General features: G+C 45.9%; 1 protein-coding gene across 1 annotated transcript in view; it reads right to left on the bottom strand.

Annotated features, from left to right (window-relative positions):
* The window catches only part of LOC122809594 (exosome component 10-like), a 1,034,611-nt gene that overhangs the window by 361,562 nt on the left and 656,189 nt on the right, over positions 1-16,860 (bottom strand). The window contains exon 11 of the mRNA XM_044081202.1: positions 16,485-16,558. Within this exon, the coding sequence (XP_043937137.1) occupies positions 16,485-16,558 (74 nt within the window). The remainder of the gene's footprint in view (positions 1-16,484; positions 16,559-16,860) is intronic.

Raw genomic sequence — 16,860 nt, 5'->3', positions numbered from 1 at the left:
GCAACCAGGAAGGCGGTTTTCCAAGATAAAAATTTCAACTGAGCCGACGCTGCTGGTTCGAAAGGAGGGCCAGTTAAAGCCTGTAGGACCAGTGTTAAGTCCCATGGTGGGACCGCAGACTTAACTGGCGATTTTAACAGAAAAACGCCCTTTAAAAAGGTTTTGCAAATCCTGGTGGAAGCCAGTGATCCAACATCATCCCCCACATGAAAATGAGAGATGGCTGCCAACTGTACTTTAACCGTAGATGCACTGGCTCCCTGATGAAAGATATGGGACAGAAATTCAAGAATCGTCGGGATAGGGACAGTAAAAGGGTCCAAGCCTCTGTCTTTGGCCCAAATGGAAAAACGTTTCCATTTACTACCGTAGATTTTTCTGGCAGAAGGTTTGTGTGCTGCTCCTCCTGGATCGTCTGTCCATCAGAATGTGGTAGTACGCATCCTTGAGGTCTATGGAGCACATCCAGTCGTTCTCCCGTAGGAAGGGGAGAATAGATTGCAAAGTGACCATCTGGAATTTCTCTTTGGGAATGAACAGGTTTAGGGATGAGAGGTCTAGTATAGGCCTCAGTTCCCCCGTCTTCTTTGGCACTAAAAAGAACCTGGAGTAATTTCCCAATCCGGACTGGCCTAGGGGGACGTACTGGATGGCTCTTTTTTCTAATAGCTTCGAAATTTCCGAAGCTACCGCCTCCCTTTGATCGGGTAGGACATCGGGGAGGCGTTTCATAGGAGGGGGAAGACTCAGAAAAGAAAGGGAATAACCTCTGGATATAACTCGGAGCACCCACCGGTCCGTAGTAATAGACTCCCAAGTTTGGAGGTGCTCCAACAGACGCCCCCCGACTGCCTCCAGAGAGGGACAGCTGGGTAAACCCTCAGGGCTGTTAAGCGGGCCTCTCGGAGAAAAGTTCTCGGGACCAGGGATTCCTCGGCCCCCCCTCTGCCTCTAGGCCGGCATAAACCTTGTCCTCCTCTGATTTTGAAGGACGAGGGATCCGAAGCGGGACGGGACTGCTGTGATTTCCAGAACCACATCTTCTTTTGTCGCCTCTGGTTCCTCGAGAATGACCTCTGGGGATTAGAGAAGCGGATCCCGACGGCAGACAGTGTCTTCCTGTCCTTCTCGCTTTGGACCAGCGTGTCACTGTCTTGCCAAAGAGCGTAGAACTGTCAAAGGGTGTGTTAGCGAAGGACGCCTTGAAAGGTCCCGCAAAATCGCAAAGGCGGAGCCAGGCATGGCGCCACAGAGCAATGCCTGCTCTGCTGGCTCTAGCCGCTCCCTCCGTGGCATGGGAGAGTAGCCGCATAGATGAGTTAGTAATAGATTTCAGAGTGGCCATGTGAGTCGAGAAGGTGGGTTTGCCCTCGGCAGCCATGGACTCGGGTGGGGGGGGGGCTCCAGCATATTCCTTAATCAAGTCTTGCTGGAGTCTGATAACGTGTGCCATATAGTTCAGCGCCCTCACAGAGAAGGTAGCCGAAACAAACATCCGCTTTCCAATGCGGTCCAACGTCCGAGATTCCTTATCTGGAGGGTGGACCAAGGAACTCTCCTGCGCTAGTTCCTTCTTGGCGGCAGCCACCACCATCATGGCATCCACTGGAGAACCTTTAGACCAAGCCAGCCTATCAGAAGGGGGACAAGTATCTTGTCTGGCCTTCGGGGAATTGGCTCCACGGTGTCCGGCTCCTTCCAAGCCCTGGTGGTAATCAAGTCCACCAGGGGCTCAGACGGGGGGGGGACACCCAAGAAGTAGATGGGCCTGCATCGAACGCATCCAGAAACACAGACTCATCCGAGGAAGGTTTTTGGGCAGACCACCCTCCTCTGATTCACAGCATTTCCATGAGGTCTCCAAAGGAGACATCCTCAGGGGGTGCCCTTAGGGGAACCTTCCCCTTCCTCCAAATCTGTGTCCTCTGTGAGGGACTCAGGGGAGTCCAGGTACCTCCTTTTGCACTTCCGTTTGTGAGGTACCTCCTCAGTGGGGCTATCCGAGGAGGGCTCACCCACAGGGTCTTATTCCTCTAAGGGAACCAACTAGAGCGCCAATGCAGGCTGTCCCTGTGGCCGGATGATGGAGGACAGGCCCAAATGCGCAGGGGTGACTGATGGATCCACAGCCTGGACCGGGGATCTGGAAGTCCTCGACAGCACCCTCTCCACTACATCAAACACAGAGGGCGAACCGCTATCCCTGGCTCCGACAGCAGCCCCCTCGGCACCGATGCAGGGATCGGCGTCGCTGAAGCGGTCGGACCCGAGAGGGAAGTGTGCTCTGACCTAAACGGCGCCGAAGATACAGTTCCCCCCACGGATCCGGCGCTCAGCTCCGAGAGCTAGGATCTGACACGCTTGAGGGCATAGTCGGCGAAGTAACCAAGACTGTCGGCACCAACGAATCCCCGGGTCCAAAACGGTACAGATGTGAAGACTCCAAAACCCAATACCGGGTCGGAGAAGGAGCGATCGGGGTAAAGAAAGGGGCCGAGCTCCCCCCCAGAGGGAGGGAAGCTTGGAGCACCCCCATTTGCATTTGAGCCTGCAAGAAATGATGCATCATCCGGTCCAAATCAGCATCGGTCAAGCTTCTGGTGGATCTGGAGGAGGTCGCCGAGGCGGGCCTGGAGGGCTGCCTCGAGGGAGACCAGTACTCCTTTTCCGGCTCTGGGGAAAAGCAAGGAGAACGGAGCCGAGAATGAGGAGAACCAGAGACCCCCAGCGTGACTAGCTACCTTAGTTGGAGGGGCCGAAGGATGAGACTCAGCCCGCCTTTTATGCCTATGCCAGTCCTTATCTCTCCTCTTCTCTTTAGAAGAGGAAGAAGAGTCCCCCCTCACCCTGAGAAATAGAGGGAGTTTGAGTCCCCAACAAGGGAGGGGGATCAGAAGGCACGGAAGCCGCAACCGCGACCGGTACCTTAGAGGGAGAGGAGGAAGAAGAATCCGGGGGCAACAATCCCGCCAGGATTAGCTTGTTCCTCCTTATCCCTGACAGCCCGGGGGTTGAAAGCTGCACAGACCTGGCAGCTGGTGGATAAATGGGCCACCCCCAGGCAAATAACGCACTGAGTGTGGCCATCGGCTGGGGACAGCTTATGACCACACTAAGTGCATTTAGAAAAAAATGGCTTTAGGCCCTGCAGCCATCACACTACACACACACACACACTAGGGGGAGGGTTGAAAAACAAATATGAAGAAAAATTACCTCAAAAATATTAAACTAAGTATACTAGTCTGTAAAGGGGGCTAAACCATACACACACAACACAGAAATTCTTGAAGAAAAACGATTTTGAAAGTGTTATAAAACTAGAAATCTCTCACCCACACCAAGAGCTCATCGCTAGAAGCTGCTATAAGCCGTGGCAAACTAGATCTGAGGATGGGGGATGTGTAGCAGGGGATTATGGGTAGGGGGAGGAGCTAGGAGCTCTGATCTTTAGCTAGTAAAGCTGCCGGCTCGGATCCAAAGACGGATCAGATACCCACAGGTTGCAGACCAAATGAAGTTAACCACTTCAGATCAAACATGTCAATAGCTTTTGAGTGTTTTTTTTTTCAGATTGTTTCCTGCTGGAACTGCAAACTGCAGTAACATATTTTTCTTTTTGGTTTGTAAACTTTTTTTTTTTTTTTTTTTTTTTTTTTAATCTCAGAAACCTGAGCACAAACTTACTTAAAAAATCACATCATCATCATGTAGGTTGTGTCCCCAAAAGAATTCTCTTCAAAGGGAGTATTCCTCTTCCTCTGAAACACAGTCCAAAGGAGAAGGAATATGAAAAAGAGTAAGCAAGGAATTCATCAGAATCCAACTCCTCAGAGGAATCCTGTTCCCTGGGTCTTTTTAAGTGGAGTAGATGACCAAGGGAAAGTTGTAACAAACACCCCAAGGAGGGTTCAATATCATCATATCATTAAACAAACCTGGAGTGAAGGCCTGTCACTAACTCTGTTGATTCTTAGGGGCAGGAGAAACATTTAGTTTTTTTTTCTTTAACGAAATGTCTGCATTATAAAACTTGGAAGGGTCTGACCCAGTACGGTATTCAATAATAGCAGTAGGGAATTCTTCCCTGATTAAAATCTGAGGAACACCCCTAAGCCCCTCAGAAATAATCAAATGTGGTTCCCCCTGAACGTCCCACACCGACATCTGCAAAGCCTCATCAGACATGCTTAAGGCCGGATCCCTGTTGGCCTCCAACCTGGTCGTGGCAGAGGAATCTGACAACAATGTTGGGTGAACCTCTGGGCATTCTCTCACCTCAAGAGAAATGTTTGGCAGAGGCCGGACAGAGGAAGATTCTGGCCTGGGCTTCTTAGCATTCTTCCCTGACAGCTGTCCATCGGGGCGGGAAGTTCTCTCCATTGTACCTTAAGCGAGAAATTTAAGTCGCTGACTCTCCAGATACAACACCAAGGAAGAAAGCCTACTATGCAAAGTTTTGGTACAAGTCTGACAATGTGGAACAGAATATATGGTTGTGCAAGGCACCAAAGCAAAACAAACACTGTTTGTGGCAGTCTTTATGGGGAGTCTGTCTCCTACACTACCATTTACCCTTCCTGGGTGACATGACATGCCACAAGCAACCAAAAGACAAGTAAAAAAAAGAAACCTTTATGGGGCACTTCTCTTAAACCAGCAACGGAATGTAGGCATTCAGACAGACGATCATCTGAGGATGGTATGTCTGAACATCATTTTTATGCCTTATGCTATACAAGCAGCATACGTGTGAAGTACGGCATACCTTAAAGCAACCTAAGGCTTTGGTATACTGGTCAGACATTGGGCTGCCCTAGGCAGGGAATTCCAAATGTAAAGAATAATGCAACAATATGGAAGGACATCTGAATGTGATGCCTTGGTTTACAGCCCATTGCCAGGAAGTAAAGTTGTGTACACTTAACATTAGTGTAGATGTTAGAGTGTACTCACTGTTGCAGTCATTATATTTGGGTTATCTGCCTGCAGGCAGCCCTCAGCCGGCCTGAATATCAAAATCTTGGGTCCTGCGTCGGTTGCTGTCTCTTCTTCCATGACATCAGGTCATCAGAGGTATAAAGCATGCAGCTGACACCATTACATCAGTTTTTCTTGCCCCAGATGTCAGGTGCCCCATAATGGTAATCAATTATATATAAGGTTACACCTTCAACAAAAAGCAAATACACCAGAAAGCTGAAATACACTAAAAAAGAAGAAAGGTATAGCCAAGAGAAGTCAGGGGGCTGGAGGGAGGGTAACCAGGACTGCAACAGTGAATACACTCTAACATCTACATTTATGGTAAGTGTACACAACTGTACTATGTTCTTCGTGTTTCACTGTTACAGTCATCACATTTGGGTTGATTCCCAAAGCTAAGGACAGAAGGAGGTAGTTAAAGAGCATTAGGGTCAGTGATTAAGCCCTGCAAAGCTGCTGTGGCAAATCGAGCTCTGGATTTAGAAAAAAATAGGCAAGTGGTAATGCTTGGTGAAGGTATGTACAGAGCTCCAGGTAGCAGCTTCTAGGATGTCCCTGGTAGGGACACCTCTGAGAAAGGCTGTAGAGGTAGATGCAGCCCTGGTGGAATGTAATCTCATCTCCTGTGGGGTAGGTTTTCCATGGTGCTTATAGCAGAAATGAATGCAATGGCCTATCCAATTAGAAATGGTTTGTTTTGAAATGCCCTTCCCCAGTGCCCCTGCAGCAAAGCAACTAGCAGCTGTTCAGTTTTTTCTGAGAGGCTTAGTCCTGTCCAAATGGGTTCCCTCATTTGTTTCTCAAAATGTTGAATATCTTTGGTTCCAGTTTCCACTTGTGTGGGTCCATGAGATTTCTGCTTAGGTCGTCTGCCAGGGAATTTAGCTTGCCTGGCAGGAATTGAGCTTGCAGGTGCACTTGGTAGCTCAAGGCGGTGTTCCACAGGGCCATGGCTAGTCTGCAGAGGTGATACAAGTGGGTTCCCCCTGCTTATGTACCACATAACAGTGGTGTTTGTCTGTCTTTACCAATAATTGTCCTGGAAGAATGTGGTCCCTGAAGGCTGTCAGGGAATTCTGTACAGCTAACATTCCTTTTTGACTGATATGTGGTTACATCTGACTCTGGTTCCATTTGCCCCGAACGCAATGCCCTGCCAAGTGAGCCCCCCATGCATAGTCTGATGCATCTGTTAGGGTTTGGGCGGCAGGGAGTAGGCCTCTGCCCACCAAAGGAACTCTATCTTTATACAAGGAATGATAGGAATCATTGATTCCAGGTCCTGAGAATGTTGACACCATAGGCTTTTGAGATACCATTGTAGTTTCCTCATATGCAGTCTTGCATATGGAATTAGTAGTATGCAAGAGACCATTAACCCCGGGATGTTCCTTGCAGATAGCTGGGTCTTTGTGGCCAGTAGTTTGAAGTAGGCTGTCAAACGTGTTTCTCTGGCATGAGGTAAGCCATCTGGGAAGCTGTGTTCAAGCTTGCTCCCAGAAATACAATTTGTTGGCAGGGTACTGGATGAGATTTCCTTTCATTTATGGTGTACCCCAGTGAGGTTAGAAGTTTCTTTACAAATGCCAGATGATTTAGTAGCATGTCCTGGCTTTCTGCCAGAATTAGACAATCATCCAGGTATGGGTATATTTGAATATTTCTTTGCTTGCAAAATGCAATGACTGGAGCTAGGCACTTTGTGAATACCCTGGGCGCAGTAGATAAGCCAAAGGGAAGCGCAGAGAAAGTACAGTTTTGTACCTACCATAAATGTAGATGTTCGAGGATTCCCTTGCTGCAGTCCTGACAATTGGGTATAGTCCGCGTCCCAGTCGGCCCGAATAGCAGAGTATAAGGCTGACGTCGGTCATGGCGCCTTAGACTGACGTCAGTACGTCAGGGTACTAATGCGCATGACCGACGTCATTTCCTCAGTCTTTTCTTGCCCCAGATGTCAGAAGACCCAAAAAGACAAGTCCCAAAAACAACCTGCACCAATAAACATGTACAATATATACAGTAATATATATATATACCAAAAAATATAAGCATGTAAACTCACCTACACAACCACCCTGAAACACAGAGGGGAAGGAGGGAGGGTAAATTGGACTGCAGCAAGGGAATCCTCGAACATCTACATTTATGGTAGGTACAAAACTGTACTATGTTCTTCGTCTTCCCTTGCTGCAGTCCTGACAATTGGGTAGAATCCCAAAGCAGAGGTAAGGGAGGCTGGCAAATTATAAAGTAGCAGGAGCTGACAACATGCCTTGTAAAACAGCTGTGGCAAAACCAGCTCTAGTCTTAGAGTATATAGGCAGGTGATAATGCCTAGAGAAAGTATGCACTGAACTCCAAGTAGCTGCTTCCAGAATATCCTTAGTGGCCACCCCTTAGAAATGCTGTTGAAGTGGCAGTAGCCCTAGTGGAATGAGGCCTAATCCCAGCTGGAACCTCTTTGCCATGATGGGAATAACAAAATGCAATGCAAAAGCCAATCCACCTAGAAATAGTTTGTTTTGACACAGGCTTGCCCTGTGAACTCAAAGCAAAAGAAACAAGTAACTGCTGAGACTGCCTAAAATCTTTAGTCCTGCTCAGATAATAACGCAATTGCCTGTGTACATCTAAAGTGTGCAAAATCTTTTCCCCTTTATTTTGAGGATCTGCAAAAAACGTAGGCAAATGAATAGTTTGGTTTAAAGCCACACTAGAAACCACCTTAGGCATAAAGGAAGGATTAGTACGTAATGATACCCTGTCCTTATGGAAAATCAAAAAGGGCTCTACTGCCATAAGGGCCTGCAACTCAGACACCCTTCTTGCAGAAGTAATAGCCAACAGAAAAACAATCTTCCATGACAAATATTTCAATTCAGCAGTAGCTGCAGGCTCAAAAGGTTGTAGAGTAAGTTTTTCCAACACAAAATTGAGATCCCAAGCAGGAGTAGGGGCTCTACGTGGGGGTCTTATATTCTTTGCCCCTCTAAGAAACTGCTTGAACAAAGGATGCGAAAACAAAGGTGGGTCACAATCATAGTGAGCTGAAATTGCTGCAGCATGAATCTTTATGGAAGAGAAGGACAAACCTTTGTCCAATAATTCAGTAAGATATTGAAGAGCCACACTCAAATTAGGCTCTGAAATCTCCAAATTCTTTGCTGTACTCCAAAATAAAAATCTCTTCCATTTTTCTGCATACACTCTCCTAGTACTAGGCCTTCTAGCTTCCATAATCACATTTAAAACTTGTTGAGGAAGCTGAGACCTACCATGCTTCAACACAGAATATGCCAGGCTGTGAGATGAAAAGATTGAAGCTTGACATTGAGCAGATGACCGTCCTTCTGAGATAACAGATGAGGAATCAGAGGTAAAGGCCATGGAGGCTTCTTTACAAGACTCCTTAGAAGTGGGTACCAGTGTTGCCGAGGCCAATCTGGAGCTATCAAAATCATCCTTGGCCTGTCCTGTCTGACCTTTAGTAATACCTTTGGAAGAAGAGGTAGAGGTGGAAAGGCATAGACATGAAGGTTTTTCCAACTGAAAGACAGAGCATCCACTTTCCAAGCTGTGTGATGAAACCCCTTTGTGCAATACTTTGGCAGCTGGTGGTTTAGTGGAGAAGCGAACAGATCTATGTCTGGAGTTCCCCATGACACTGTCAATTTCTGAAATACATGAAGATCCAGTTTCCACTCGTGGGGATCCATGATTTGTCTGCTTAATGCATCTGCTAGGGAGTTCTGTGCTCCTGGCAGAAACCTTGCCTGAAGAGTCAGTTGCAAGCTTAACGCAGTCTCCCATAAAATCATTGCTTGCCTGCATAGAGGATAAGAATGTGTTCCCCCTTGCTTGTTGATGTACCACATGACAGTTGTGTTGTCTGTCAGAATCAACACCTGCCCTGGAAGAAGTAACTCCTTGAACGCCATCAATGCAAACTGGACTGCTAACATCTCCTTCATGTTGATATGTAGATGCTGTAGTCTGGCAGGCCACTTGTCTTGTATCCACTTTCCATTTAGATGAGCTCCCCAAGCAGTGTCCGAGGCATCTGTCGTTAAAATCTGACTCGCCTCTGGCCGGGTCACAGAGAGTCCCTTGTTTAGGTGACATTCCTGAGCCCACCACAAGAATTCCTTTTGAAGGCAAGGTATTATTTGAATGACAGTGTCCAAATCTTGGCAGTGCTGTGTCCATACATTTTTGAGATACCATTGCAGCTTCCTCATATGCAGTTTGGCATTGGGAAGCACCAGAATACAAGATGCCATGAACCCTAATGCTTGAAGGACTGTCCTTGCAGTCAGCACAGACTGATGAGATAGTTGATGGAAGTAAAGTGACAGACTGTTTTGTTTGTCCGGGGTTAAAAAGGCCATCTGGGCTGCTGTATTCAGTCTCACACCCAGAAAGCACATGTCTTGAGAGGGTACTAGACTGGACTTTATTTCGTTCACAGAATACCCTAGGCATCTTAGCACTGCTATGACATATTCCAGATGCTGTAGAAGGTGTTCCTTTTCTTGAGCCAGAATCAGGCAGTCGTCCAAGTAAGGATAAATTTGAATGCCTTGAAGCCTGAAGTAAGCTATCACTGGAGCCAGAACCTTTGTGAATACTCTGGGCGCAGTAGATAAGCCAAAGGGCAATGCAGAGAACTGATAATGAAAATCTCCAGTTCGAAACCGCAGATACTTTCTGCAACTTAGCCTTATGGGCACATGAAGGTAAGCTTCCTGAGATCCAAAGTTACCATCCAGTGATCCTTGCCCAGCAGAGGTAACAGTTGCTGTAACGTCAACATCTTGAACTTGGGAATGTCCAGATAAGTGTTGAGGATAGATAAATCCAAAATTGGTCTCCACATGTTCCCCTTCTTTGGTACTAGGAACAGCCGAGAATAAAATCGAAGCCCCTTTCTGATACAGGGACTGGCTGAATAGCCCCTATCTGGAGTAACTGAGAAACTTGCTTGTGAGCCTCTTTTCTTTGTGGAGGAGGAACATCTGGCATGCCTTTGAAAGGGGCATTGTGTGGAAATAAAATCTGTAACCGTGATGAATGATATCCAGCACCCATCTGTCTTGAGTGATTAAATCCCAATTTTCTTTGAAAAGAGACAATCTTCCTCCCAAAGGAGCTGCCAGACGAGAATCCACTGGCAGCTGAAAAGGCAGGTCATTGGTTCTGCTTACGAAAGGACTGACCCCTGCCCTCACCAGAAGTCTGAGCAGGTGAACTGTCTGATCTAGGCCTAAACGAACCTTGAGCCCTGCCCCTACCACGCCTAGACCTACCCCTAGACTGGGAACCATAAGCAGGATATGTCCACTCCTTAGCAGGCCAATTTCTACTAAACTTGGAGGCTGCACCTGCAAAAATCTTTAACAGTCTGCATAGACTTAGCTTTGTCCTCCATTTTCTTTAAAACTGCTTCCACAGGCGGTCCAAACAACACATCAGACTGTAAAGGAGCATCCAAAATCCTGGTCTTAACATGCTCAGCTAAATTCTGATCCTTCAACCATGCATGTCTGCGAAGAACAGAACTAGTAGCAGCCACCCTCGAGGAGGCCTGAACAGCATCAAAACCACACTGCAAAGAATGCTTACCCACTTGTTCAGACACATGAACCAAATCCAGCAATTCTTTACACTCAATACCTTCCGCCAAAGCATCCACCTTAGATTTCAATTGTGAAAGGAGATAATTCTGATATTTCAGCATATGAAACTGACAATTCAACGCCCTCATGGCTAGAGTGGAAGAAGTATATACTTTCTTACCCCACCTGTCCAAAGCCCTTGCCTCTTTATCAGAGGGTACAGGATTTTTAACCACAGAAGCTTTAACACCTTTAGGCCCCTGAGAAACAGTTTCTGGGTCCGCCCTGGGACTCTTAAACAAATACTTATGAGCTTCGGGCACCCTATAATACCTATCAGGCTTAACAGGAGCAGGAGGCAATGAATCAGGGTTCAGAGAAGCCTCTGCAAAAACATCCTCCACCACATTCAACACAGGAGGAATAGCTAAGGGCCTATGCTGAGGCAAAAACAAGAATTCGCTAAGCCTTTTCTGGAGTCAGAGTAATCTTGGCCTTCCCATTTAAAGTGCTCCCTCATGGAGTGAAGAGTCTCTGAAAATGAAAAATCTTCAGGAGGAGAAGCTGAAGGAGTGGAATCATCCACATCAGAATCAGAATAAGTAGGAAACTCTTGCAAGTCTTCCACAGAAGACTCTGAAGCCTGTGAACACTGTTCAAAACTATCAAACTCCTGTTCCACCCTAGGCCTCTTATCAGGTGGGGGCATAGAACCTCTAATCAGAGTAATCAAATCTTCTGCCATTTTAAGCATATGTTTCTTAGGCACAGAGCCCGAAATGCTAGGAGAAGCCCCTACAGAAGCTGAACTTGGCCTTCCTCTAAAAGAAGCTTTGGCAACAGAAGGAGAGGCCCTAACTACCTTGGGAAGAGAGGGAAGAACAGTTACCTGAGAAGCCCCCTCAGCCTGGCCTACTTCCTGAGAGGGCACATCCTGTAACAGTAAAGTATCTGCCTGAGACTCCATAGAGACTCCTGGCAAAACCTCTGGCTCCCCTGAGCCTTCCAAAGGACCGACGTCCGGGACTGCCGGTTCCTCACCCCTAGACTTCACTGTTTTGTCCTTGCGCTTCTTAGATGAAGCAGGCGTCGGAGCATCCGACGGCATAGTATAATTGCAACGCTTCCCAAACACTAACCTAGCACAATCAAGCCTCCTCTTAATAGTGCGCTTATTAAATCTAGCACAAGAGCGGCAACCAACAACGTCGTGCTCAGGCCCTAAACAAGGTATACACAATGTATGATAATCCCTATGCGGTATCTGCTTCCCACAAGAAATACAGTTATTCACTTTTTCTGACATCCGGTAATATACTGAGGCAAGAAAAAACCAAAATGTTCCCCAACGGGGTTACTTAGCCAACTCTGTACTCGGTCTGAAACTCCGGTTTCGGAAAATCTCAGAACGCCAACCTGCACTCGCAAAATTGCTTCTGCATCGGACCATGCGGCAAAAAAGACTGAGGAAATGACGTCGGTCATGCGCATTAGTACCCTGACGTACTGACGTCAGTCTAAGGCGCCATGACCGACGTCAGCCTTATACTCTGCTATTCGGGCCGACTGGGACGCGGACTATACCCAATTGTCAGGACTGCAGCAAGGGAAGACGAAGAACATCTGATAGTGCATGTATCCTGCTCTGAAGCATAGGTATTTCCTGTAAGATTCCCTTACTGGAATGTGCAGGTATGCTTCCTTTAAGTCTAAGGTTGCCAACCAAAATAAGAAGCAGCTGATGAAGTGATAGCATTTAGAATTTTGGGATTACCAAAAAGGTGTTTAGAATAGAGAGGTCCAGGATAGGACACCAGGAGCGGTCTTTTCTGGGTACCAGAAAAAGTCTTGAGTAAATACCTTGTCCCCTTTCTTCTGCTGGGACAGGGTGAATAGCCTTGATACTTAGAAGAGAGAGAACCTGCTGTTGAGCCTCTGCCCACTGATATAGGGGTAGGTCTGGCCAACCATTTGGGGTTGGTAAGGTGTGGAAGTGGAATCTGTATCCTTGGGAAACTATAGTTAAAACCCATTTGTCCTGGGTAATGAGTTCCCAGTTTTTTGCATGCAGGGCGATCTTTCCCCCTAAGGAAGCAGGCAGTTGAGCAGGGCTTGGAAGGTTTAAGGTTAAGTCATTGTGGCAGTTTTCCATAGGGGGTGTCTTACTACTACCAGCTTTGGAGGTGGGAGCCCTCCCCACTGCTTAGGCGTGTGAACACCTTGAGACTGTAGCCTAGGTGGTCTGCTGTTCCTGGATTTGGACTGAGAAGGCCTGGAAGAGACAGGAAAGGACCAATTCTTAGAAGGTCAATGCCTACTGAATCTGGGAGGCTGTACTTGCAGGAAATCTTTAAACGTTTGCATAGATTTAGCTTTTTCCTCCATCTTTTTGCGGACATCTGCTTTGTTGCCAAAAAGGCGGTCCTGGTTTAAGGAAGCATCCAGTAATTTAGCTTTAACATGTTCTGACAAATTTTGCTCCTTAAGCCAAGCATGCCTTCTAAGAACACACCCAGTGACAGCAGCCCTGCAAGATGCTTCTAGAGAGTCAAAACCACATTGAAAAGTATGTTTACCCAACTTGTTCAGCAGAATGCATTAAATTCTGTAATTCTTTACTTTCAGCACAGTCAGGAATCAACATCATTTTCTGTTTTAGTAGTCCCATAATATGTTGCTGATACCTTAATATATGAAACTGGCAGTTTAAAGCCCTAATAGCCAAAGTAGCAGAAGTGTATACCTTCTTACCCCCATCTGTCCAAAGCCCTGGAATCTCTATCAGACGGGGTATGGTTTTTGGCCATAGTAGCCTTAATGCCTTTATGTCCCTGGGAAATGGTCTCTGGGTTCGCAGTAGGATTCTTGAAGAGGAACTTGTGAGAGTCAGGTACTTTAATACCCATCAGGTTTCCTGGGACCCGGAGGTAAAATGTCTGGGGCCAGGCTAGATTCCAAGAAAGCATCATCTACAATATCCAGGACAGGAGGGATAGCTAAAGGCCTGTGTTGAGGTAGGTTTAAGAATTCCCTAAGCCTCTTTTTGAGTCAGAGTAATCCTGGCTTTCCCAGCGGAAATGCTCCCTAAGAGTGTGCACGTTTTCACCAAAAAACAAAAAAATCTTCTGGGAAGGAAGCAGAGGAAATGGAGTCCTCTGCATCAGAATCCTCATAGGTAGATAAGGGCAAATCCTGGTAATCAGAAGAAAAAGAAATTTCAGAATCCTAATCAGAAGAATCAGAAGGAAAATCAGTTATAGGTCTCAGAGGGTGAAGGCTGGCTTCCCCTAATTAAAGTAATAAGGTCTTCAGCCATTCTTATCATTTGGTTTTTAGGCATATGGGCCTGACCATGCAGTTTGGATGTCGGTTTTCTAGGCATGGGTCAAGTTTTAGGCCTTGAAGAAGATGGCGTCTGTTTGAAATGCAAGTCAGTAGGCCTGAATACACCCTCAGAAGCAGGTGCCTGCACAGCGGCTCCAGACCCATCCAAGGTAGAGACATCCGCAGGTTCCATGGTCGAAGAAGTTCTCGCAGCATATACCAGACACCAAATGAGGCCTGCGAATCTGAAGTAGTGAATATCAGGGGCTGCAAAAGCGCCTCACTGAGTACCGGCGAACTGACGACTAGCTTAACGGAAGCGTCGTTGGCAGCTTTGGACTTATGAGGTCTGTCTCTCTTTATCTTTACGTTTTTTTCAGAATGTCGGTAGTTGGATGGCTTACCGAAGCCACTTCTGGATAATTAAACCAAGTACCGAAATAGTTTGATGCAAAAATGAACAGACGAATAGTTTGAGGATTGAGTAAGGCACAAAACCGACAGCGAGTGACGTCGTGGTTTGGGCCTAAGCAAGGAATGCAGTACGAATGAAAATTTTTATGAGGTATTTGCTTTCCACAGGCAATACAATTGTTAACTTTTACTGACATCAGTTTAGAGCAGGAAAAAGGATAATTAACTGCAAAAGCGCCTCACTGAGTACTGGCGAACTGGTGACTAGCTTAACGGAAGCGTCGTCAGCAGTTGTGGACCTATGCGGTCTGTCTCGGTCTTTATTCTTACGTTTTTTTCAGAAGATCTGTAATCGGACGGCTTAACAAAGCCATTTTGTAGTACGGAGATGGAGAACGAAAGTATTTAGCTACAAAAATAGCCCGACGACGAATACTTCTGGGCATTGAACAAGGCACAAAACCGACAGTGACGGACATCATGGTCTGGACCTAAACATGTGATGCAGTAAGAATGAAAATCTCTATGAGGTATTTGCTTTCCACAGGCAAGACAATTGTTAATTTTTTCTGACATCGGTTAGAGCAAGAAAAAAGGATCCCCAACTGGGGTACTTAGCTTTTTTGAAGACTTCAGTTCTGAAACTCAACGAAAATTTCAGGAGACGGCCGATCGGCACTTGCGAACTGCTTCTGCTTCGGGCACCGTGCGGCAAGAAAGACTGATGTAATGGCATCGGCTGCATGCTCTACACCCCTGACGTCATGGAAGAGACAGCATCCGATGCAGGACCCAAGACTTTGATATTCAGGCCGGCTGAGGGCTACCTGCAGGCAGATAACCCAAATGTAATGATCGCAACAGTGAAACACAAAGAACATCCATATCACCTTTCCGCAAAGGTGGTACATGCTTGCTTGCCCTGCCTGTTCACACATCACATGATGAACTGGTTTCTGGAATGAGAAGGGAAGGCCCTGGCCTTTCCTCTTCATTCAGATACTTCAGGGAAAGGATGGGAGGTGTGTTGCTACTTTATGCAGCACCTAAATTTCCCTGGTAAAGGGTATACATCAACAATGAAAAATGTAGGAGCTGAGGTAGGTACTCACTTCATTAGTCAAACAGTCTGTTGTTAGAACAGGTTCTACTACAGGAAGGGAAGAAAAATATTAAGATCAGGGGAAGCTGCCCACCAGTCCAAAGAGCAGGGATAAGAGTTTAACTCCAGATGATGACCAATAAGCAAGGGGTACATCTGCTGCCACTGATGCCGAACACAGTCAGCTGCACCACATCTTCAGATATGCAGAAGCAAACTCGTGGCTGCCATTACCTCACTTACAAGGCCCACGTGTTAGCAAGACTGTTGTTATCACAGCTTACAGCTACTGATTAAAAAGCAATTACTGAATGAGATAGAAGATAACTCACCATACTGAGAAAAATCAGCGTAAAAACTATCAAAGTACACACACTTTTGTCTGGTATGTTAAAAGATAATTTCCTTATTTTGTCAGACAAGTGAAGTGGTTTTAATTTTGCAGGTTTACAGCACAGTCAAATTCTTCAGCTCTAGAAATGGTGCTACCACTCATCATATAATACTCTCAAGTACCTAACCAATGGATGTAACAGCATCACAGAAAAAATGAAAAAAGATGCTACTGATCTTTGAACAAGTCTAGGTTAACCTGTTGCAGTGAATTTTAATTACTGTCAGTTTCCACACACCATCAAGGTACAAAATCCTTAACATAATGGCGCAGGGTGTTACATTAACTAATTTCACATATATTGTGGAAAAACTAGTTTCCAAGCACCAAATACATAATCAGTTAAACCTGTATACAAAAATAGTAGGTTTACGTTTCTTAAGGTAACAGAATGAAAACAGTATGAAACAGCTGTGCACTATGTTTCTCCCTTCTGCTTCACTTACTAGAAATTGCCCCAAATAGCACAGGCCTGTGTTAAACTTTACAAACAACGATGGCGTTCTGGCAGTATGCATAAAGGTTTGACCTGCTATAAACAACTATTCCATTATTTTTCAGTTATAAAACAGCTGCCTCACTGTTTGCAGCTGTAAATGACTTAAAAACTGCTAAAAAATAAACATAACAGTTCAATTCAACTTACTGCTGCCCGCTGTCGAACCGAAAGAACTTCCTGGCAACTTGATCTATAGTCATCCTCCTTTTTCTGCCGTGCCTCTGGGGAGAAAAAAACCCCAAACACATTGAAATGGAATGTTTACAAGACACAGCAACTTAAAGAACTCAAGTACCACATTATTTTGTACCATATTAAGTGGAAACCAAAAGAAATAAACTCAGTACATTTGTCACTACAACTACTTCACTTTAGTAATTTACGCAATCCTTTTTCAGCCAAGACCCAAACCATAACACTAAAGATGAACATAATCTATACATGCATAAACACAGTTTTTTCAAGTTCCACAAAGTCAAAACATCCAAACACCACAGAGGGATAAGATCTGATCCTCAGACTT

This window comes from Protopterus annectens, chromosome 8.part0 (genome assembly GCF_019279795.1).
Source record: "Protopterus annectens isolate FY-2018-M chromosome 8.part0, PAN1.0, whole genome shotgun sequence".
Classification (NCBI taxonomy): Eukaryota; Metazoa; Chordata; order Ceratodontiformes; family Protopteridae; genus Protopterus; species Protopterus annectens.
Note: the sequence above shows the minus strand (reverse complement) of the source record. Positions and strands in the feature narration are given on the sequence as shown.